This window comes from Panthera pardus, unplaced genomic scaffold (assembly GCF_024362965.1).
Source record: "Panthera pardus isolate Hobbes unplaced genomic scaffold, ASM2436296v1 HiC_scaffold_24, whole genome shotgun sequence".
NCBI lineage: Eukaryota > Metazoa > Chordata > Mammalia > Carnivora > Felidae > Panthera > Panthera pardus.
This window is the reverse complement of record NW_026526810.1, coordinates 90,710,357-90,732,597: the sequence shown is the minus strand read 5'-3', so window position 1 is coordinate 90,732,597 and position 22,241 is coordinate 90,710,357. Positions and strand designations below refer to the sequence as shown.

Genomic DNA, 22,241 nt, shown 5'->3' with positions numbered 1-22,241 from the left:
AGATCGAAAGCCTAGCTCCCCTGAGTCAAGTCAGGGCACATTCTGGAATGTGGTTTATGCTCCAGAGCTCCTCTCCAGATCCGGATGAGGTTGGGGCTTTGCCTGAAAGTGAACCCTCGGCTGGGTCCTTCTCTTCTGCTTTCCCTGTCTTGCTCCTCCCTCCCCTCCTTCTTCTCTTCTCCACCACGCTCCCTTACAGAATGAAGGAGTATCTCTTTAACAACATTCTTGCACACAAATCCTCATCCCAGGGTCTGCTTCTGGGGAAATGACTTAAAATTCTGTGCAGTGGAAAATTTCATTTCATGCTGATATAAAAAAAAAAAAAAGTTATTTCGTGCTGATAGATAGAAGAGTCACTGTTTCTGGAGCAAGGAATGTATGCATATCTATTTTATCAATCAAAAGCTCAGAAGGAAATAGTGGATGAACTCAAATTAGGTATTTGGAGAATAGTTAATAAGGAGACTAATTACAAAGGGGTGGGCTGGGTGCAGAGAAACAAGGATAGGGCCTGCCTGGAAACTGGTAACAGGGGGTGCTGTTACCAAGCCCCACTGATATCTGGAGAACTGGTGACAAGAGTTGTGTGGAGAGGGCTGTGTCAGAAGCTGTGGTCTTAAGGGATGCAACCAGCCTATAGAGACCCTATAGGGGGCAAGCTGGCCAAATAAATACCCCAATCTCATGCCCCTTCATTCCTCCAATCTTTTGCCAGTGACCCCATGAGCTGAACCTAATGGGAAGCCAGGTGCAAAAGGGCCCCTTCATGCAGTACATCTAAGCTGACCTCTTAGGTCATGGGGCAGGTGGAGAAGGGCAGAGAGGGCATCCAGAGGGACAAACAGAAGCTCTCCAGCACACCCACCTACCTATTCCCCCCCCGCCTCTCTCTCTCTCTCTCTCTCTCTCTCTCTCTCTCTCTCACACACACACACACACACACACACACACACAGAATTTGCCTGTTCTTGACTTTGACCTCTGAACAGACACACATAAAATAGGCCCTAATTTTTCTCTCTGCTGATCTTGTTTTCTTTTATCTTATTTATAGTTTAGGGACCCAGAGATAGGCCGATGATGTTGCTCATCACACAGCCTACCAATAATCAAGAATCAGAAAAAATATATTTTTATTTTTTATTAAAGTCTGGGTGTGGTATCTGGGCATCTCCACAGTAGCCCCCAAAACCCCAGCCTCTAAGATGGCATTTTTTTTTTTTGTAGATTGAAATATGACTCACAGAGCTCACTACCATAAAATCTATCATCACTTACACCTCCATACTTTGGTGGAAAGAGCTCTAATTTACATCCCATACCCATTTTCTCCCAATTGAAAACAAAATACAAATCAAAGATTTATGTGGGTTTTTTTTTTTTTGGTAATAGCATATTTAATTTCTTTCTCATCAATCCAAAAATGCCCTCATTATTCAGTTTACTCCCAAATGTCCTCATTATTGGAAGCCATGCTCTCTTACTATTGGTCTCATTTTCTGTTTCTGAAATGGTCATTTTCCTCCCAAGCAGCTTTGGCCTGGTTCAGAATAGAAAGCACTGCAAAATGTGCAGATTGAAGACAAACGGTCACTCAGTTACTTCAAGGTCTTTGAGATTAATCATGGAAAGCAACATCCTGGTCTTTGGGATGCTGGCAGGAGCTGATGCGGGTGAGATGAAGGATAGATGATGGAGAAGAACCACTTGCACAATCCCCAGAGGACAGGCCTTCTGGGCCCCTAGCCCTCTCTCTGCTGGGTGTCCTGCAGACCCAGATACAGCCGAGCACAAAACAGGTAGGCTGTGGGAGCACGCATTAACAAATGGCCTGCAGGGCTGTCGTTGCTATGTATTAAAATCGTATATTTTAGACTATTGTCTTCTGAAATTTTATTTTTAAGATACTATTGGGGGGGGGTGTCCCAAGGTTTTGGAGGGTGGTGATTTTTAAAAATATCTTGAGGGGCGCCTGGGTGGCTTGGTCGGTTAAGCGTCCGACTTCGGCTCAGGTCACGATCTCGCGGTCCGTGAGTTCGAGCCCTGCGTCGGGCTCTGGACTGATGGCTCGGAGCCTGGAGCCTGCTTCCGATTCTGTGTCTCCCTCTCTCTCTGCCCCTCCCCCATTCATGCTCTGTCTCTCTCTGTCTCAAAAATAAATAAACATTAAAAAAAAATTAAAAAAAATAAAATATAGGTTTCTGGATTCCAATGTCTTCTGGATGCACATCAAAGTCTAGAAAACTTAAAGGAGTCTTGCTTGGGAAAAAATATTACATCATTTTCCACTCAAAAGTCTTTTTTTTAAAAAGGTAAAAATGTCGTGTCATGTTGGCTAAGTGTTCACGAGATTGTGAGGGGAAAGAACACCAATATTTCTTAAACTAGAATTTCATTTTCTTTTACTTTGAGTGAAGCTGGAGTGTCAATCTTCGGGCACTTATAGTTTTTAGAACAGTAGAACATTTCCAGATTCCAGATAATGAAAATCGATCCTTGCCAAAGTGAAGAGCAGACCTCCTCCCCTGCCACGCACACAGGCAACATCTCTTCTCCATGTGAGCACCAACCAAGTGTTTGGAAAGCACCTAAATGCTCAATTCATGAGCTCCAGAAAGCACATGTCCAATAATCACTTCCTGCTGTGCATTACCCATTGGGTCAACTAGAAGACAGTAGACAGAGACAGGGTATCAAATATTCCTTAGGACTGATGAGCTGGGCAGAAAGAGCAGCACAGAGGAGATTCACAGGGGAGCACCTAAGAGTTGAGTAGAAGGAGGGTAGGTTGTCTGGAGACACTGAGCATCCATTCATCTGCAGGGATCAAGTGGATGCTTGCCTACCAGGAAGGATATCTAGGACCCGACACGGAAGCCCATGGGCTGAATGACCTGACAGAAGCCATGTTTTAGGGGACTCATCCCTCTCTTCCCTGTCATGCTATATATGCATATCCTCCCAATTGGATTAGATTAGAATCCTGTGCTACCTCACATTATTCCCTTACTCTCTCCTGTGCATGTTTTTACTTCCCCGAAGGAGAATAATACATTCAAGGGCAAGAGCCAAAGTTGATGGTTCTTTTGAATATCTCATGATTTCCAGGACAGTAGTAGGCACAGACTATGTACTTAGTGCTTACTTTAAAATAATAATAATAATTCTAATAATAATAATAATAAATTGTGCTGAATCCATGTATCCTCTTCTTTCATATATTTCATGAAGGAAAATGGAGAATCATAATTTCAAGTGAGGGTTCTTCAGGGGCAAGAGTGTAAATCAGTTTGCCTTCTGTCTACTTCCTTGGCATCTTCCTGGGTTCTTAACCACCACCATTTTGCCACTGACACTTTCTCCTAGCCTTTGACTTACATATCTGGATGGAACCCAAATTGCCCCTTTCCTCCTTTCACCACCCATTTCCTTGGGTTCTTGGGGGACAATATGATGTCCCTTTCATCCAGACAGTCCCTGGCTTGGACTATAACTGATAATCTGCTTTAACCATTGAGCCCCACCTGAGGCAGCTTTGCAACTTACCTGAAGTTTGTTCTGATTAGTTCACATGGTCAGAGAAATAAGAAAAACATTTATTAAACAAGTGTAGAAGCAGCTGGGAGTTCTACAGCATGACAGAAGAGGTGTTTTGTTTTTGTTGTTGTTGTTTATTTACTGTGCTGTAAGAAATAACTTACATCCAACTGTGACTTTGGGTTAGGGTAGAATGAGTTTGGTTACAACTATCTGCTTTCCTTGCCCAGGAAAAAAAAAAAAAAGATAACTCTGTAGATCCTGGGAAATTTACAAAGCCTGAATTTTCTTTCTCCTTTTTTTTTTTTTTTTTTTAATTTTTTTTTTCAACGTTTTTTATTTATTTTTGGGACAGAGAGAGACAGAGCATGAACGGGGGAGGGGCAGAGAGAGAGGGAGACACAGAATCGGAAACAGGCTCCAGGCTCCGAGCCATCAGCCCAGAGCCTGACGCGGGGCTCGAACTCACAGACCGCGAGATCGTGACCTGGCTGAAGTCGGACGCTTAACCGACTGCACCACCCAGGCGCCCCTCTCCTTTAAAAAAAAATTCATTTTTGTTGTTCTCACTCTAAACTATTCATTACAAAGTTACTTCAAGAAGAAACCAGAATAAATTTCTCTTCCCTAGATTATTCCTTGGTTAACTTTTTAGAGCTTTCAGCCGCTTGAGAAAGCCAGTCCAATACTGAAAAACATTGCAGAAAAGCCACTCGAAAACATCATCTACAAATACTTTAAGGATCCTGAGTCCCTGAACAAGGCTCTTTGTGGGAGTTAATATCAGAGGCAAATAAATTACAACAGATAAAAGTGAAATGTGGTCTGTAAAGGCTGGGTAAATGTTTATGCTTCTTTTCATTTTTCCTCCTATTGTATATAATGTAGCTACCATTTCTGCTGTTATCTTCATTTTTTTTTAACAGAGAAAAGCTTAAGTGATAGGTTCTAAGGTAAGTCCTTGCTTTTTTGCAGTGACTCTAGACATACCAAGATTAACCTTCCACCCTGTGTAGCCTAAATTTCAGGCACATGGTATTAGATTATCTGCCTTGGTAGGATTGTCCTTGCAAAGCTACACCACCAAGTCCTCATGCCTCACACTCTCCCCTCCTTTGTAGCAAGGCTGGGGGTTGAATGTGATTTCAAGTTTCTAGACCCAGCATTAACTCCGCCCCATTCACTCCTCTTAAGAAAGAGTATCTTGTGTTTCTCAAATCACACAACCCCCACCAATTCTGACCTTTCTCTGTAGGGAATGAATGCCACCTCCCACAACCCGTGGCTCCCAAGAACAATCCACACCTTAAGGATTCTTGCAGGTAAAAGGGATGCTTGGAGAGAGAACCAGTAGGATGAGGCTCCCATGGCAGAGATTAGGTGAAACAAAGATACATCTCTTCATTCTTACCTTCTAAGACTGTTGGCTGTTTTCCTCCCCGATGAACATTCTTCTCTTATTTATGAGATGACATCTATGTAAGTATTCTGGCAACAAGTTAGTTATTCACTTAACAGTGTGTGTTGTATAATTATTACTGGATAGAACAACTGTGCACAAAGTACATGAGTGTGTGTGTGTGTGTGTGTGTGTGCGCGCGCGCGCACGCACAGGAGTATTAAAAAAGGGTGGGGGGAGGAGTATGTATTGAAAGAAGAGAGTTTGGTTCTAAAATAAGGCAGAACTGTTTTAATTTTTTTTATGTTTATCTTTGAGAGAGACAGAGCACGAGCAGGGGAAGGGCAGAGAGAGAGGGAGACGCAGAATCGGAAGCAGGCTCCAGACTCTGAGCTGTCACAGAGCTTGATGTGGGGCTCAAACCCACGAACCGAACCGTGAGATCATGACCTGAGGTGAAGTGACTGAGCCACCCAGGCGCCCCAAGACAGATGTTTTAAATAACAAACTTTTAGTTAGGGCACAACTATAGATTCACATTAAGTTTTAAGAAATAGTACAGAGTAATCCCTTATAGACCTTCTACCTAATGGTAATATTTTGAATAACTGTAGCACAATGGCACAACCAGGAAACTGACATTAATACGATCCTAGGGCCTTATTCAAACGTCACAAATTTTACATATATTCATTTGTGTATTTAGTTTGGTGCAATTTTGTCACATGTGTAATCTGCTTTTGAAGCTCAGCTGTGTTAAGTACTAGCTGCAAGATCCTGAGCAAGCTCCCTAATTTTTCTGAGGCCCAGTTTCCCCATCTGCAAAATGGGCATCATAAGGTCTGTCTCCTAAAGGTGGTGCGAGGATTAGGTAAGATCACTTCTGCTAAGTTTCCAGCACACTGGGTTCTCATTGAATGATAGGTTCCTTCCTGTCTACCCCTCGTTCTTTCAGTAGCAAGGGAACAGTCTCCAGTTTCTTGCTGAAATAACCAGACTTGTGGGTTATAATAAATCAGGCGGCTTCTTCTTCCAGGCCAACACATTGAACTCTGCTGTTGGAAGAGAGAGCACAGTGGATGTCACCTGCCCTCAGCTGCTGCTTCTTGGCTTGGGTTTAAGATCCTGTTTGCATCCAGATCAGAAGTGTAGAGATGGGGGCGGGAGGAGTGAAAAAGGAGAGCATTTGGGGGAGCTGTGGAGTAGGGGTAGGAGGTGGTAAACAGTGAACAATCGCTGTCTGGAGAACAACCAACTCCAAGGAATCTCCGTCCTGTGTGGCTAGTGACTGAGGGCTGGATGTACCCGCGGAAGGCCTGATGCGGGTGGGAGCCTCTGAGAACATGGTGGGCAGGTGCGGAAGCCCGACTAGACCTGGTACGACGATCACACTTGTTCCAGAGTTCGGAGTGAAGTCTTAGAGCTCTTCGCTCTCCCTGGAGCCCTCTTCCACAAAGGCAGAGAAATCCAGGACCGCCTGGGGGCAAGAGAGGCACCTGAATCTCCACCTTAAGGTCCCGCCGCTGTCTGGAGGCGGAGGCCTTTCCTCCACGCGCAGAGGTGGCTGGCTGGGTGTCTCAGGCGGAGCGGGGTGTGAGCGGCGCGCTCGCAAGGAGAGGCTAGAGGGCAGGGGATGGAGGGGTGGACGCACTAGCCCCTGCTTGACGGCGACCTGAGAACGCCGATCCACCTGCGCCCCTAGAACCCTGCGTTTTCCAAGTTCAAATCTCCGAAGCGACCTCCCAGCGTCACACAGCAGCCAACCCTGGACCGGGCTCCCCCCGTGTTTCCGCTACCTGAGCAATCCCCGGAACCCGTGGCCCCGTACCCGTCCGGGTGGGGGCCGGGGGCGGACCCCGCGGGGGCCGGGACACCGCGTGGCGCTCCTCCCTCGGCCGCCCGGGCGCAGCGGGCCGCGGAGGAGGAGCCGCGCCCCGGCCGGCGTAGCCCTGGCTCCTCCTCCCCGCGCGGGCCCGGCCCTTCCTCCCCCGCGTCCGAAGCTCCGGGTGGCCGCGGCCGAGCCGGGAGCCGAGCGCGCTGGGCGCGGCCGTCCCGCCGCCGCCGCCGCCGCCGCCGCCGCCGCCTCCGAGCCCCGAGTGCGCCCGCGGCCATGGTCGCCGCGGCGGCGCCGGGCGCCTGAGCCCCGGGACGCGGTGAGCGAGGAGCCGGTTGCCGGGGCACCCCCGCTCCGCGGCCTGGCGGGGGGGGCGGTGCGCGGAGGCCTCGCATTGCCCCCCGCGCCGTCGGCGAGGCCCTGAGCGCCCAGGGCGGACACCGCACGGGGACCGGCTGGGGCTTCCCCTCGGGAGTGCGAGGTCGGGGCGCGCGGGGCACTCCCGGGGTGGGGGGAAACGCGGCGGAGAGGGGGCGCCTTCGCGGGCGGGAGGAGGGGCGGGCCCGGGCGGCGCGGGCTGCGCTGCCGGGGGGCGGGCCGGCGGGCGGGGAGGATGCGTGCCGCGGCCCCGGAGAGCCGCGCTTTTGTACGAGCCGGCTCCTTACATATGGAAATGACGCTCGCGCGGCTCCCCGGCCGCGTCCTTTTGAAGGACGCCCGCCCGGAACCGCGGCGCCGGCTGCGAAGTATTGTCCCGCTTCTTGAGCCCTAACAAAGCGTCCCCCTTCGCTTTGCAGAGCGCTGGAGGCGGGCGGCCGGCGGTGCGGGCGCGACGGAGAGGCCGCCAGAAGGTAGGCGAGGGCGGCGGGGGCCGAGAGAGCGCGCTGCCTGGTGACACAATGGGGGTGTCCGCCGGTTCCGGGGGCGCGCCGGGCGGGCGGCTCCGAGACGCATCTGCAGCACCGCTTTGGCAGGGACCGCGGCGGCGCGCCCGCCCTCGGGCCGCTCATTCGAGGCTGGGATCCCCCGCCACCCCCGTGGTCTCAGCCCGCAGCCGCGAGCTGAAAGCGGCTACTGTGTGTGGACCCAGGAGCGGACTGGAGTCCCGGAGCGCGCCGAAAGGGTGGCGGTTCGGTTGCCTGAACCACCCGGGCAGCCTTGTGATTGAGAAGCTGAAGTGAACCTGTCTGGGGGAAACCCGAGGTGATGAGCTTGGGTGCTCGGAGCTGCGGAGTGCCGTTGGGGGCCCCGAATGGGGGAATTTTAGAAGGTGCGCGGGAGAAAGGCACATAGAAAGACTTTCCCGGTGCAGTTGCTAAAAACGAAGGGGAGAGAACAAAATGACACTGGGTTATTGCCTGAAAGCCTTGATCGCCAGACCAGCGGAATGGAAGTGTGGAGTGCAGCGTTCCAGGGTTCCAAGGGCTGGGCTTCTTCGACTACCAGACCGGTCCCTGACAAAAGGACAAGGCTGATGGAAACACTTTCCTGCCGAAAGCTCTTTCTGTGAAGTTGAAAGCGAGATAGGAAGAGACGTTTTCCTAGCCTCTGCCCTGACAAACCCAGGTTAAGGTGCACGTGAAACAGGAGCTGGAAAGCTACCCTACCACGTACCTTGTTTTGACAACTTAGCTATAATGGGATCTTATGCCTTCTTAGCAGGGGCAGGGGAATTCCTGAGATGGACTTGCCATATAACTTCTGAGTTTTTGAAATCAAAACAGATTGCGTAGTTGTCTTTTGTGACTGACATGGTAGCTTTTTTGGATTAGAATCCTGATAAAGTCCATCATGGTGTGTGGGCTAAGTTCCTGAGGCCATGGACGATTTCTCGGTTGGGCTGCCTTAAATATGTTAACATAAATTCATCCTGCTGCTTTGCAGAGGCTTGACAGTCTACAAGGAAATGTATTTTTTCTGTGTCAGCTTAATTTTATCTTGAGTCTTCTCTAGTGGCTAGCGTAGGGGTGGATGACCTGAAATATTGGCAGGTCTTGCCCTGGAGTTGGGGGCGGGGGCGTGTGTTTGTGATAATTTCCAGACTGTGTAAAAGTAACATTACAGGCTGGCTGAAAAACCAGTTTGTTGTAGTCTCTTCAGCTGTTGTCATTGTTTCTTAGGGAGGAAGAATGACCTCCCGGGGGGAGTTTATTTGCAGGTTTGTTTATTTCCACCTGTTCTCTGGTGATTCCTTAGGGGAAAGCCTTCTGAACCGCCATATAGGTAAAGGGTAGGACTTACAGATGTTCCAAATGTGTTGGACATCAACAGAGATATTGCCACGGCAGGAGAAAGCTTTAGAGGGCAATGGAATGGAAGCCATCAGGGGTACAGTCTTCGCATTAAAATGTCACGGATCAGTCATTTTAATAGGCACTTGCTCAGAATAGCCCGGTGTCTTTCTTCTTGTCCTTTTTCCATTTTAGATATGTGATGACCCTTAGTATCAAAAGATGTTAACTGTCACAGAGGGGGAGAACAGGGCACCAGTGAATTCTGAACAGCCAACTTTAATTTAATAGGCAATATTCTTATCGCAAGTCAAATGTTGTTAAAATAAATTGTTTTAAATGTCACTGCAAATGACTTTCTAAACTAACATTTCACCAATCTTGATGCTTCCATTTTGTGTTGGTAACGAAAATGCATTTTATCAGTCTTACCTTGAAAAAGGGTTGGCAAGTTTAACCAGAGTATTCAAGTGGGATTCAAGCTGCCTAAAGCCTTTTCTCGGGGCGGGGGGTTGTTTTTATAGATGCCAGTTCATCTGTAAGCCAATAAATTATGTGGTTTGAATTCTGGCTATTGAGCTTGCATCTGTTGGGCAGAGGCTTGTGGAGAGACTGAGGCTTACAAAAAGATGTTCTCATCTTATTTACGAATAAAATAGAACTTGAAAAAGATTATGGGAATGTAGAAGCAAGCAACTTTTTTTTTTTTGAAATTAGGACACTTCTTTGTTGCAATGTATATCAGCAGTTAATAATTTATTCAAACTTTTGGGTGGAAAAATTACGAAGTGTTTGTGTTCTAATGTCCACATAAAAAACAAAGGTGGGAAAACCTGGTTTATAGATGAGGGAAGGGAAGCTCTTCCTCCGGGAACTGGAGTCATAGCCGCAGGCATTCTGAATTAATTCAGGTACATGCGGCTTGAGAAGTGAACGTTGTTATAGGCAGTCTCTTTTCAGAAAGTACCAGGGGTGCCTGGGTGGCTCAGTCGGTGAAGCGTTGGACTCTTGGTCTCGGCTCAGGTCATGATCTCATGGTTTGTGAGATGACAGTGGAGAGCCTGCTTGGGATTCTCTCTCAGCCTCTTCCCCTCTCTCTCTGCCTTTCCCCTGATCCTGCTCTCTCTCTCTCAAAATAAATAAATAAACAAACCTGTAGCTCTGTTTTCTGCTTCTGTAATTTTACTTACTAGCGGATTACAGGTTACCGAAGCTGCAAGGTGCTAGCCTAATGATTTGATTCCTCCAGCTGCCCTGAGTTAACCACCTGATTGGTAATCCACATAGCCATTAGGTTTAACAAAAGCTTGGGTTTGGTACACATCAATATACTAAATATTAAAATCCTAAAACCTTTTTTAATGTTTAATGTAGAATAAATGCTAGTAGGACGTCCTTAGTTAAATTCAGTTTTATAGTGTAGATTAACAGAGGTTGTTGTTTTCTTTCATATTTATTTAATGTGACTTTTTTTTTTTTTTTTTTCTGTGCAGTGGCATTTAAACTTTGGTGTTCTCTCTTTATGCCGTGATTTTGTTCTGGGTGATATTCTTGTGCTTGCAGTATCCAGCTAGAAGTGAGATACTCTCTGAACTGAGAGGAGGCTACCTGACAGGAGTCATTTTGATGAGTAGCCATAGTTTTTGGCAGAAATATTTTATACAAATGTAATGTAAATACAGATACAGAGATATGTAGATGAAAAAAGACTGTTGCTTTTTCTATTAAGCTTTTCCTGCACTTCAATTTATTCTTGTCACTATTTCATTTTATACTGAAATGAGTCCAAAATGTTAAGGCTGGAGATCTTTGCAATTAAAGTGTTTGCAGAAAAGAGGGAAGAAGAAACATTTTAATTTGATCATTGGCATTATGAGACTCTGACTTGCCAAATGGTGAAAGCTTAAAGGCATGAATGAAAAGCTTTCTCTAAGCAGGATTTGTCCATGTTCACCATTTTGGTTATAAAGTAACTAAATAAGTCACTTGGTGGCCACTGCCTGGTCTGCGGACCCCCAACAGCTATGTCTGAACACAAATCTGAAAGCATCTATTATGATACCTAAGGAAAGCGGCCGAGCCAGGAGGGGCCTCCAGACATTCCACATAGCTGTTCAGCTGCTGGACCATCTGGAGGGAAATAAAAGGCCTGGGCGAGGGGCTCTGGCATTGTGCTCATTTATTATTTGGTTTTCCCTTGCCAGACTTTGTCCCTTTTTCACTCCCTCTGGCCCAGAACAGACGTCCCCTTTGGCTGGGGTGCCATTCTTACAAGCTCCTTTCTGTGTACCTTGGATGCTGGAAAGTTCATAAGTTCATGTATCCACTTCATGTTGGCCTTATGTTGGGGACTTCATTATTCCAGCTGGACCTCCACCTATGTCTTTTCCAGGCCCAGTTGGCCCTGATTTCATCAGCCGGGGTTGCCAAGTGGAGCGCAAGGACACAGATCGGTAATGGCCATACCCGTCAGGGTCTGCACATTTTGGCAGCCTTGTTTGGAGTTATTTGGAAGGAAACTATTCCAAATAGTTCTCATTATGGGTGGTTATTGGGTGGTAAATGTTGTGATTAATGGCTCGGTGCATTTGCCTCTTATTTAACCATCCTTAGTTAAAACTCCAAAATATTGCTTGCACCGACCGTTCTTTTCCAAAGGAATTGTAAAGGCTTCTGTCAATTTGATTGGGAAAGTAGATGGCGAAGAGAGGCCACGACCTGTGGGAGGCTTTATGAAACTGGAGTTATTCTTGGCAATTTGAAAGAGGGTTTATTACTCAAAGCCCAGCTTTCCTCATCTCTGAGTAAGATTTCTGTCACTGGTGGGTATCAGGTAGACTTTAACTATGGAAAGCATTGATTGCACAGACCAGACATACTTAAGCATTTTGAGGAAGTAATTTAACAATTATCAATTTCTGTACTGTGCCCACTGTTGAAGATATGGAACTCTCCATGGTCATTTTTATACAAAATTTTATTTCTTCAAAAAAAAAAAAAAAATTAAAAAAAAAAAGAAAAAAGGGGCGCCTGGGTGGCGCAGTCGGTTAAGCGTCCGACTTCAGCCAGGTCACGATCTCGCGGTCCGTGAGTTCGAGCCCCGCGTCAGGCTCTGGGCTGACAGCTCGGAGCCTGGAGCCTCTTTCCGATTCTGTGTCTCCTTCTCTCTCTGCCCCTCCCCCGTTCATGCTCTGTCTCTCTCTGTCCCAAAAATAAATAAAAAAACGTTGAAAAAAAAATTAAAAAAAAAAAAAAATTTTATTTCTTCTTTGCCCCAAATCCCAAAACTGCTTTGGAAAAAAGAGAATGCTCATTCCATACCTCTCTAGTGCCTTGTAATTATTCAATAAGTGGATTAAGAGAGGTAGGGAGGAAGAAACCCCATCCTTCCCCACTCCAATTTGGAGGGGTTTGTGGCCATCAGGTTTTTGCGGTGGTTTCTGGGACTTTAGTGGTTAGCTGATTAACACAGAAAGGTGGAGATAAGTGATTTGCCAGTGATGTCCTATTCATGTGTTCTGTGTGCATCCACAGGACTGAGAGAGAGTACAATTTAGAGTCAGACCAGAGTTCTGATCTCCACTTCATCCCCATATTAGCACCGTATCCTTGGAGAAGTTGCTTAATTTTGCCAAGCCCCAATTTCTGCATCTTAAATGGGAATATGGTGTCTACTTTAAAGAATTAGAAGGATTAAATGAGATCATTTATGTAAAGTACTCAACATAGGCCAGACTTATGGTAGATGTTCAGGAGTTAAAAAAAAATAAAAGTTTCTTCTTAACTCCCAACAATATTTCAGACTTTCCGCTTTTGATTGATGTTAAATTTATCAATAATCTGCCTTTAAAAATGGAAGAAGCCCTGAGCCTTACCTGCCACCATTGACCATTTAGTGATATAACAGTGTTTGTATACATAATACCTGGCCTGTGCTTTCTTGCTCTCCCAATGGCATTCCGTAGCTCCCGCTTTGCTTCTCTGAAAGCAGATCTAGGGCTGGTTGACTTCAGTTCACCCCGCCTTTGTCAGTCACAAGTATCTTCTTGGTGGTTTTCTCAATTCCCCTCTTGTATCAACTTTCTCTGGGGTCATCCTCTCACTTGCTTGCCATCTTCAACCCTCAGGACAGCCCTTCCAGATGGGTATTATTATTCCCATTCTATAAACAAGGGGACTTGGGACAGTGGTTTAGTACAGATTCTCTTCCGAAGTCACATCCTATAACCGCCCCTCTCAAAAAAAAAAAAAAAAAAAAAAAAATTACAGCCGAAGTTTATGAATCCATGTTTAATTACTAACTCCTTAATCAAACTCCGGACAGTTCTAGATGCTACAGGTTGGCAGTGGGTTCTGGCTTTCTGCTTCTGCTTAGTGATATCCAAGACGGAAAATGCCTTTGACAAAAGGGGTCAGATGGGGGAAGGAGAGGTGTGCTTGTGGAAGAAATGGGCATTTCAGAATCTTCATAGGCTCATTTCATCACTCATTCAGGGTAAGGTTCCACTCATGGAATCTCCCTACACTGAGTCAGTGTCTGGTGTGAGGAACAGACTGTGCTATGCATTTGGGGGAGGATATAAAAGAAATAAGTTGTGGACCTTGTCCTTACGGAAATTTCTGCCAAGCAGGGAGAAAAAAAAAATTCTTGCACATGAAATTACTCACGAACATTTGAGGAATAATATCAACCAGAAAAAAAAAATGCGTTCTGTGCCAAACGAGGACTGACAACTTGTCACCATATGTAACATCTTCTGGATGTTTCCGTATGCTCATTTGTTCCACAGGGTTGAGGCTGTTTTCCCCCTCCAGTCAAAAGAATGTTCTCCAAAGCATAGCGTCTTGGGAAGGAAGGAGATGAAAAAAAAGAGATAAATAAGGAAAGCTGCTGTGAAATGAAAGAGATTTGATTTAGTGAAAAATCCAATGACTTCCCAAAGAGCAGGGCATGATAGCTTATTGAATCCAAAGCCATGGATGAGATCAGGACTTCTCAGTACATTATGAGTTTTATGGTCCCCTTTCATTGGTCTCAGTGAACCAATCCCCATGCCTTAAAAATAAAAAGGGGAAATTTTTGAATTCTTTCACTTTTGAGGGTTTTTTTAAATATGCAAAATCAAGTAAAAGTGGAATTGTCTGCCTTTTATGAAGTTGGTCAGATTATGTATAGCCCAGGGGACTGTAAAATTCAGAGTGAGTCTGAGAGTCACTGCAACCTTGAAAATCCCAGGGCCCCTGGGGATTCTCAGATCCTAGGCGACAACAAACTGACAGACTCTAACGGAGTCTCATTAGCCAGGCATTGGTCTTGTCTAAATCCCTAACTTTTGTGGCTTCGCTTAACACCTTGGTGTTTCTTTTCTGATGCTCTGATGTTTATATCGCACTCTCAACTTATTTTGAAAACATTTGCATGGTGATTAGTTAACCCAACAGACCAATCCTGGGAAGGCAGCCAGAACCGACAGCACCTTAGTAATAGAAAAGCTGAGAAAGAAGACCCCGAGACCAGGAGCCTGGACCTAAATGGTGCTGCTTTGCCTTAATGAGCGGCCCCAGTACGAATTGAGTAGTGGCCTTGAGTAATGGCCGAGCTGTTTGAAAACACCTTGAGTCTACCTCATTGTGCTGAAACTCCAGGTGGTCATGGTTGCATTTTAGCTTGTAATGTTTTGGACGGCTGCCTGTGGGAAGAAAACAGCACAGCCTAGAGCAGCACTGATGTGTTATGGAAGCCTCTCTCATTTACAGTTCTGGCCACGTTCAACACCTGAACTTGTGTGTCGCCCGTGTTGTCCATCTGCTATATGCACATCGCCCTTGAGTTAGAGAGTTTTCTTACTCAGGGCTTTTGTTAGTTAAAGGTGCTGCTTTGAAAACTGGGATGATGCTTGCCGGGGGCTGGGGCAGGGGGCAATGGGAAGTTGTTCTACAGTGGGTACAAAGTCACGCAGGATGAAAACATTCTAGAGATCCGCTGTACAACAGTGCACGTTTAGCGAAGAAAACGGTTGTGCGCGCTTAAAATTTTGTTAATAAATTTTTGTTAGGTTAGATTTCACGTTATGTATTTTTTATCACAGTAAAAAAAATATATGGGCAAGATAAATATATTTTTTGAAAGTGCTGCTTTTTATAGTCAAGGGGCTGGTGCTGAGAGCCTGGTTTAGATGGCTGAGGTCATTGTCTCAGGGGTCTAGGTTGTGTTTGGCTTCCGTTGCGTCATGGTGAAGGTAGCTTCAGACATGTGCATTTCAGGCTCTCGTGGGAAGACCCAACACATTAAAAATGAATTCTTGCACAACCAAAGAAACCCCCATATTTCACTCTTAAAATATGAGGTACCTAGAACTTTATGATGTCTGTTTTTAGCAGAAGTGATTCTGAGTTAATCATGAGCCTGTGTTTTTATTGATCCCATGGAAGATGGGGAAATGGGAAGCCTGGGGTTGGGGGTTGAAAAGAAGGAAGACAGACAGACATGAGGTGGTCTGGATAATGGAGGTTCCCTGAGACTCTGTATGATTCATATGGTCTGTGGCTCCTCTGAAGCTCATAGTCTGAAAGGTTGGAATAGTGTTTTCCCCTTTCTCTAGGCAATTAGGCATTGCCTAAAACCCCCAGGGACTAAAGCCAGCTTCAGGGAATACCCTTCCTGTCACACCTCACGTAATTGCACCAGTGAAGTTAATTGCACTGCTTTTGGGGGAACTTGTGTAAAAGGCATTGTGTCTCATGTAAACAGGGAGGTGGTTTTGTGTTGTATCGGACATATTCATCCAGTGCCTCTTGCTGCAAGCCTCCATGCTAACTGTGATGGGGGGGCATCTAGGCTGAGCCAAGTGGAACTAGATAGCGTGGCCACAGCGGTGGCTTGCGACATCTGGGCAGGTGGTCTGGAGCTCGCAGACTTGCCTCACAGCTCGGGCCCTGCAGCCTATATTGGTGCTAACAGTTAGTTTGAAAGGACGGAGTGTCAGAAGTGGCCTTTCACCTTCTGTACGTCCAGGGGCTCGTGAGCTGATAGAGAAGCGCTTTCAGTCTTGAGTTTGAGACTGGCCGCCTGCCCAAGGACCAGGCAGGAGAGGAGACTCCCTCATTCTGGTAACGTTACCCTGAGTGACCTGTGTAGCTGTGGCCCTGGTGTGAGTGCCTGTGTGGGCGCCTGGCCGGCCAGGGCTGGCTCCTGGAGAGACCTGAGGTCTTGCTGGGGGTGGGGTGAGGGGTGAGGGTGCAGCATCGCCTCTCCTGCCTGCCTCCACCGAGGTCCTCATGGACCAGCATCAGGGACCAAGGACGTACAGAACCTTCCCAAGGGGCTGGCGAGGGCAGGGGTAGGACTCCCGGGCTGCCACCACCCGCCCTTGTCTCTGTCGCACACAGGTGAGCGCCGTGGGCTATGGGATGGATGAGGTGGAGCAGGACCAGCATGAGGCCCGACTCAAGGAGCTGTTTGACAGTTTTGACACGACAGGCACCGGGTCCCTGGGACAGGAGGAACTCACCGACCTTTGCCACATGTTGAGCTTGGAGGAGGTGGCCCCAGTGCTCCAGGAGACGCTGCTTCAGGACAACCTCTTGGGCAGGGTAAGGTCTGGGGGAGAAGGCAGACAGCGGGAAGTGGGTGCAGCTTCTGTCCGGGGTGGGGGTGGGGTGCAGAGCACGCATGTTGCAACTTGCTTCTAACATCCTGGCTGTGTGTGCCCCTAGCTGTTAACCTGATAAACAGAAAAAATGTAATGGGTGGGACCCAGCAGTGTGGTTTGCTCGGGTGGCAAGGGCCCGCTTGAATTTGTGCTCTGGAATAAAGGTGTGCCCTGAGCTTCCCAGATGGAGAGAGAGGAAAAAGAAGCAATAAGAGCATGTTTTCCAACTCTTGTTCGTTGTGGATCATTTTGGGGACTCTATATTCATCGTTAGGGCAGAGGGAGGGGACTGAGATTTCCCTCGAAGAGAAAGAAAACGTAGCAAGAAAATTGCCGCTCACAGGATGAATAGATTGCTGTTATGACTTTTACTCCCAATAAAGCTATTTCTTGTGTTTCTGGGGTGAAGTATTAATTAAACCTTTCACCTAGGAAATAAGACAGGAGGATAAGTAAATACAGTGCAGGTTCATTTAAAACCCAGCAGGACTTGCTTCCAGCAGGGATATGCATGTGTGCCGATGTTAACTTCTGCATTTGACAACAAATAGTCATGTTGTCCCCACAGATCAAGTGACAGAAATGAGTAGGAAGTGAGAAGGGGCCTTTTTTTTTTTTTTTTTATATACCTCCTGCTGTTAGTGGAAAGGGTGTTTGATCTGTCTTGACCTCATATTGCCTTCAATTTTTGTAATTATAATTAAGAGCATCATTTGTATGGCTTTGAGTTGAGTCTTGCTGCTGATTTTTGGAATGGATGAGAGGAAGAAATGGGCATTGCTTTTTGAGCTCTGTTGTCATTGATGATGCTTTGTAGACAGTGGTTTTTATCATGTGTAAATTGAGGAAGGAGTCATGAAGCTCAACTTTATTCCGGTGACTGAATTTCTTTTTCTTCATTTCATTTTCGCTGTCTCTTAGATGACAAGTTGGATAAGTGACCTCAGATACAGTAGGATGTATTGACTGTCTGTGACAGGAGACAGATGGGAGTAGTGATCACCCTGAAATTAATGTACAAAGGATGCTATTCCCAGGGGCTTGGCACTATGAACATGATGTTTATCAGGGTTCACACTTAAAGAAAAAAAATGTGAGGTTGTTGTTTGTTTTACGAAAGTGAAACCCATTCTTGGCCACTCTTGGGGGAGGGATTAGCTGCCTGTGAAAACATGTGGTCCCTAAAAAATGCTAAAAATCTTGCTGCAAAAGTCATAGAATTGGGAAGTTTGAGGATGAAATCATTTGTTCCTCATTCATGTAACGCGCTCAAATGTGTTTTCATTCTGTCTCCATCTCGGACACCTTGGAGAGCTAAGGGAGTAGCGTTTCCCACTACTGTGGTCCTTGGGGATCTCAGCCCTTTTGTTGTATAAGGAATAGCACCGAGAGTGGATCTGTTTCAGTGCTTATTAAAGCCTGAGAAGAACAGATACAACCTAAGGGTTCCTGGAGAGGTTGTCTCCGCATCAGCATAAATACAGATCCCTCTGCTGTGCACAGATTGTACCTTAGCACTTACACAGTTTGCTCCAGATGTTGTACATCTTTGCCCTCGTTCAGCAAACTAGAACAGGGGAGCAGTTATCGATTGATTTGTTAACAACTTGACACTATCAGCCTGCTTTTTACGTTTGCTATTTGCCTGTGAATAATGAATACCTAAGTGGTCTGTAGCCTGATATTTACTTAGTGAGCCAGTGATAAAAGTTAAATAGATGTATGCATATTGATTTCACGTGGGAGGTCTCTGGTGACTGTCTTGAGAGCAGGGTTGGCATGAATTAATGCACTACCGTTCGATTTGCATTTTTTATGAAACTGAATTATTCTCCTCAGATGATCACATAAACTTGGCCATATGCTGTTGAGATATTCTATATAGTCTATAGTTATAAGGAAAAAATTCCTTAGAATTTGCTGAAGAATTCTAAGGGCTAACACCTTCTTGAGACGTTGAGTACGGATTGTAAGTTGTAAAATTGTAAGTTGTTTTCAATGCCAATCATCTTTCTTCTCTTTAGATGGTAATTGTAGAAAAATGTATAAGGCTTAGGAATTTGGTTTAACAAGGAGAAAGAAATAGTAGCATGACAAATCTAAATATAGTCATTAATTCAACAAATATATATTGTGTGTGTCCTATATGTTAGGCATTCTGCTAGTCTGTGCAACTTATTTATCATAGACTAAGGTTTTCCATTAAATTGGTTTTTGGATACAGTAGTATCCAACAGTTTCCTGCATGCCTAGGGTTCAAATGTATCTTTAAATGTTAATGAGTGTAATTTTTAAATGAAACAAAACTTCCAAGTTTACCTTTATTGGAATTGGGCTGAATTGGTCATTTTTTTTCTTGAAAAAGGAATAAGCTAAAATGCATTGTTTTCCTCAATATGAATATTTTCTGTTTATTTTTATTTTAAAATCCATCTGTAATGAATTCTTGGCTTTTCTTTTTTAAGCCTAATGTTTCTTTTGACAGTGGTTAAGGAAAGTAACTGAAATTGACTTGCCATTTTCACGCCATTTTGCTACTAGGCCATTCAACCCTTTCAATTCATCTATCTGATCTTGCTTTATAACTTGAAGCCATATTCCCCTGAGCATAGTGCTTACTATGTAAGTGTTTGCAATGCCTGAGGATTGTGGATCACTGATTTGAAAGAAGGCAGGACACTGCTGGTAAGGTGTTTCCTGCTACATAATCAGAAGAACTCCATCCATAGCTTTGTCATCAGTGAAGCACCTGTCAGGTGGGTAGGAGCCCAAGACAAGGGACTCCTGAAGACACTGAAGAACTTACAGTCTGGTCGGGTAATGTGCCTGGCAGGTGAACAGTCCTGGGAGCAAATACATACTACAAACATAGAAGAAAACAGAGCAGCATTAGCTCTTAAATTGAACCAAGTTTTCATCCTAGCAATTGATATTGGTCACAGGTGCTTCCTGGTCTTTTTGTTTCTTAGAAATGAAATGTTCTCATATGCCTTTCTCCTTTATTAGTAATCAGGACAGAAGTATACTTTACCTTGGTTTTATTGAAGGTGTTATTTATATAGTTTTAAAAATGCATTTTCCTTTACTTATGGAATATAACAACTTTGAGACAAAATAGCCCCCTGAGGTTCTGAGGCGTTTCCTTCTATACTTGCTAATATTAACCTGGATGCTGAAGTGTTCTATGTCTTTGGCACTCTTTAGAATCAAAACAGGCCACCTGGTAGCAGAACTTACCAGTGGCTTCCAAAGAGTCCCATAGGTGTGTGGACTTTGTTCATCAAAGGTGCTTTGAAATTTTTAGTTTTAAGATCTAATAGCTTTACAAATATATAATTAAACTCAGATTTCCCATCTTTCATTTTAAAGTGCTTGGGGGAGTCTTTTATAAATATCATGATTAATTTCATATGGTAGACTTGTTTGTTTCCAGTTCATTAAAAGCTTTTTAAAATTTCCTTCTCTTATACATATTTTAACCATTTGAAAAGTAAATCAGAAATACAGAAGTACTTTCTGGCAGTGATTATTTGGACTTGTTCTCTGTGTGCAAAATTACACTTGATCATCAAATAGTGTCTATTTATAACTACCTGGTGTTCATCCTCCTGTTTCATATTGATCTGAGGCTTTTTGAATGCATTGGAGGAAATGGTGGAAACATTTCTCATTGCGTCTCTTATTAAATGTCTGGACTTTTGCTGTATCTTACTGTTTAGCCACCATAGTTTAACCTGAAATGGTGAGGGATATTTTCTGATTCCCATTTTGTCTTATGACCCTGTGTAGACCATCACTCCCTTCTTTTACAACCATCTCTGTTAAGGTTGACTTGAACTCCTAGGGGTCTGTGGTTCCCATTTTTGGACAAGAAGAGAATCTGATTAAGAGGCTGCAAGATTTCCTTCTGTATTAATACTTGGTTGTCAGACTTATTGCAAAATTAACTTTGGTTTTACATGCTGTGAACCTTGAGCCTCTCAGAGGTATTTAGTCTGATGGGAAGATCTTTGGCTCCCAACGAGAGGTGGGGAAAAAGTGCTGAAAGACTGTTCTCTTCTACCTGCTTTATTTCAGTAATGACTGTCTCTTTCTCTGGAGAAAGTATGGTCCAGAAGGCTGATCCGATTTCTGCAGTATTCCACTGATACTCTTATGAGTAACGTCTTTTCTGGACAGAGGGGACTTACCGTTCTTTTGTGTCCATCACAGATTTTAGACTTCGGTGTTGACCTGTATGACAAAGAAACCTTAGAGAACTTGGAAAAGTACATTGACCCATCCAAGGTCAGGCAACTCAGTGGAAGCAGCAGCAGGATAGGAACCCAGATTTCCCCATCCCTGAATTTGAACACACGTTTTCACAGCCTCCTTGGATTCCAGATATGCAAGAATGAATCTCATTCTCCACGCCCCTCTCATCACCACTACTACCACATCAAGACAGTATAATATTAGAGCACAGTCTTTGAAGTCAGACCTGGATTCAAGTACTGATTCTTGCCCCTTTCTAGCCCTATATGGCTAGGAGTGGAGAATGGATTTGCTAGAAACTTCTTTTGTGTGGCAGTGGTTGCATCCATCTCCATCTGTAGGTGGGGCCCCTTGGGTCAGTCTTGGAGTATGACTTCATACAGTTGCTTTAGGTTTGGACTTGTCTTTTTTTTTTTTATTAAAAAAAAATTTAAGTTTATTTGAGAGAGAGAGAGAGAGTGAGTGGGGAAGGTGCAGAGAGAAAGACAGAATCCCAAGCCCCAGATGTGGGGCTCAAACCCACAAACTGCAAGATGATGACCTGAGCCAATATCAAGAGTTGGACGCTTACCCAACTAAGCCACCCAGATGTCCCGTGGACTTGCCTTTTACGATGGGCAATGGGCTTGCCCTTCTCCACATTGCCCCTGTCCACATTATCTATAGTAAATGACCAAAATCATCTGAATGCTTTACTAGAATAAAACATTTCACAACTATTTCTTTCTTAATGAAACAACATCTCTTTGTATCATTTCTCTTTTGCATAGTGCTGTAAACATCATTTTCCTGCACTGTGTCCTTCTGAAGAGTCCATATTTCTCTACCCGATTCAGCTAGCATTTAATGTTTTGAGTGTTCTTTCATCAGTTTCCCTGTGTATTGCTAGATACGAACCTCCTCTGTGTGATGATAGTTACACGGGCCTTTGTCTCGTTTAATAAGATCACTTGGTTCAACACTTGGCTTGAGTTTCTCATCCTGGATCTGTTTGTACTGCATACATGTGGAAACTGTATGTATTTGATCTCCATGATTGTGTAAGATGATTTTATGCAACGTTAGGTTCCTTATTCTACTTCCTGTTGCCGTTTTTTTGTGTGTGCGGTTTGAAGTAACATTTTTTTCTTATGTGATACTTACTTTATTTTTGTCGGAAAGGCAAATTATGTTTCTAAAAAAGCATTCGTATGAAATTTGGAGAGGAAAAATGATGAAGTGAATTTCTATTATGTGCCGGTGGCACATGACAAAAAAAATCAGATTTGACTAGTCTTCCCATTAGTTTAGTGTAAATGTCATGTGTGTTTTTAGTCTGTCATGTAATTTTC

The 22,241-nt window shown here is 44.9% G+C and overlaps 1 protein-coding gene across 11 annotated transcripts in view; it reads left to right on the top strand.

Moving 5' to 3' along the window:
- Positions 1–6,952: 6,952 nt before the first annotated feature.
- Positions 6,953–22,241, top strand: part of NIN (ninein) — a 99,192-nt gene continuing 83,903 nt past the window's right edge. For 8 of the 11 annotated variants that reach the window (XM_053889393.1, XM_053889392.1, XM_053889390.1 and 5 more), the window contains exons 1-3: positions 7,039–7,092; positions 7,571–7,624; positions 16,394–16,597. In XM_053889393.1, coding sequence (XP_053745368.1) covers positions 16,415–16,597 — 183 coding nt within the window. In that variant the 5' untranslated portion in view covers positions 7,039–7,092; positions 7,571–7,624; positions 16,394–16,414. Of the gene's footprint in view, positions 7,093–7,570; positions 7,625–11,396; positions 11,458–15,559; positions 16,115–16,393; positions 16,598–22,241 lie in introns of those variants that run through there. The other 3 variants (XM_053889391.1, XM_019451843.2, XM_019451844.2) reach the window with 3 other exon arrangements.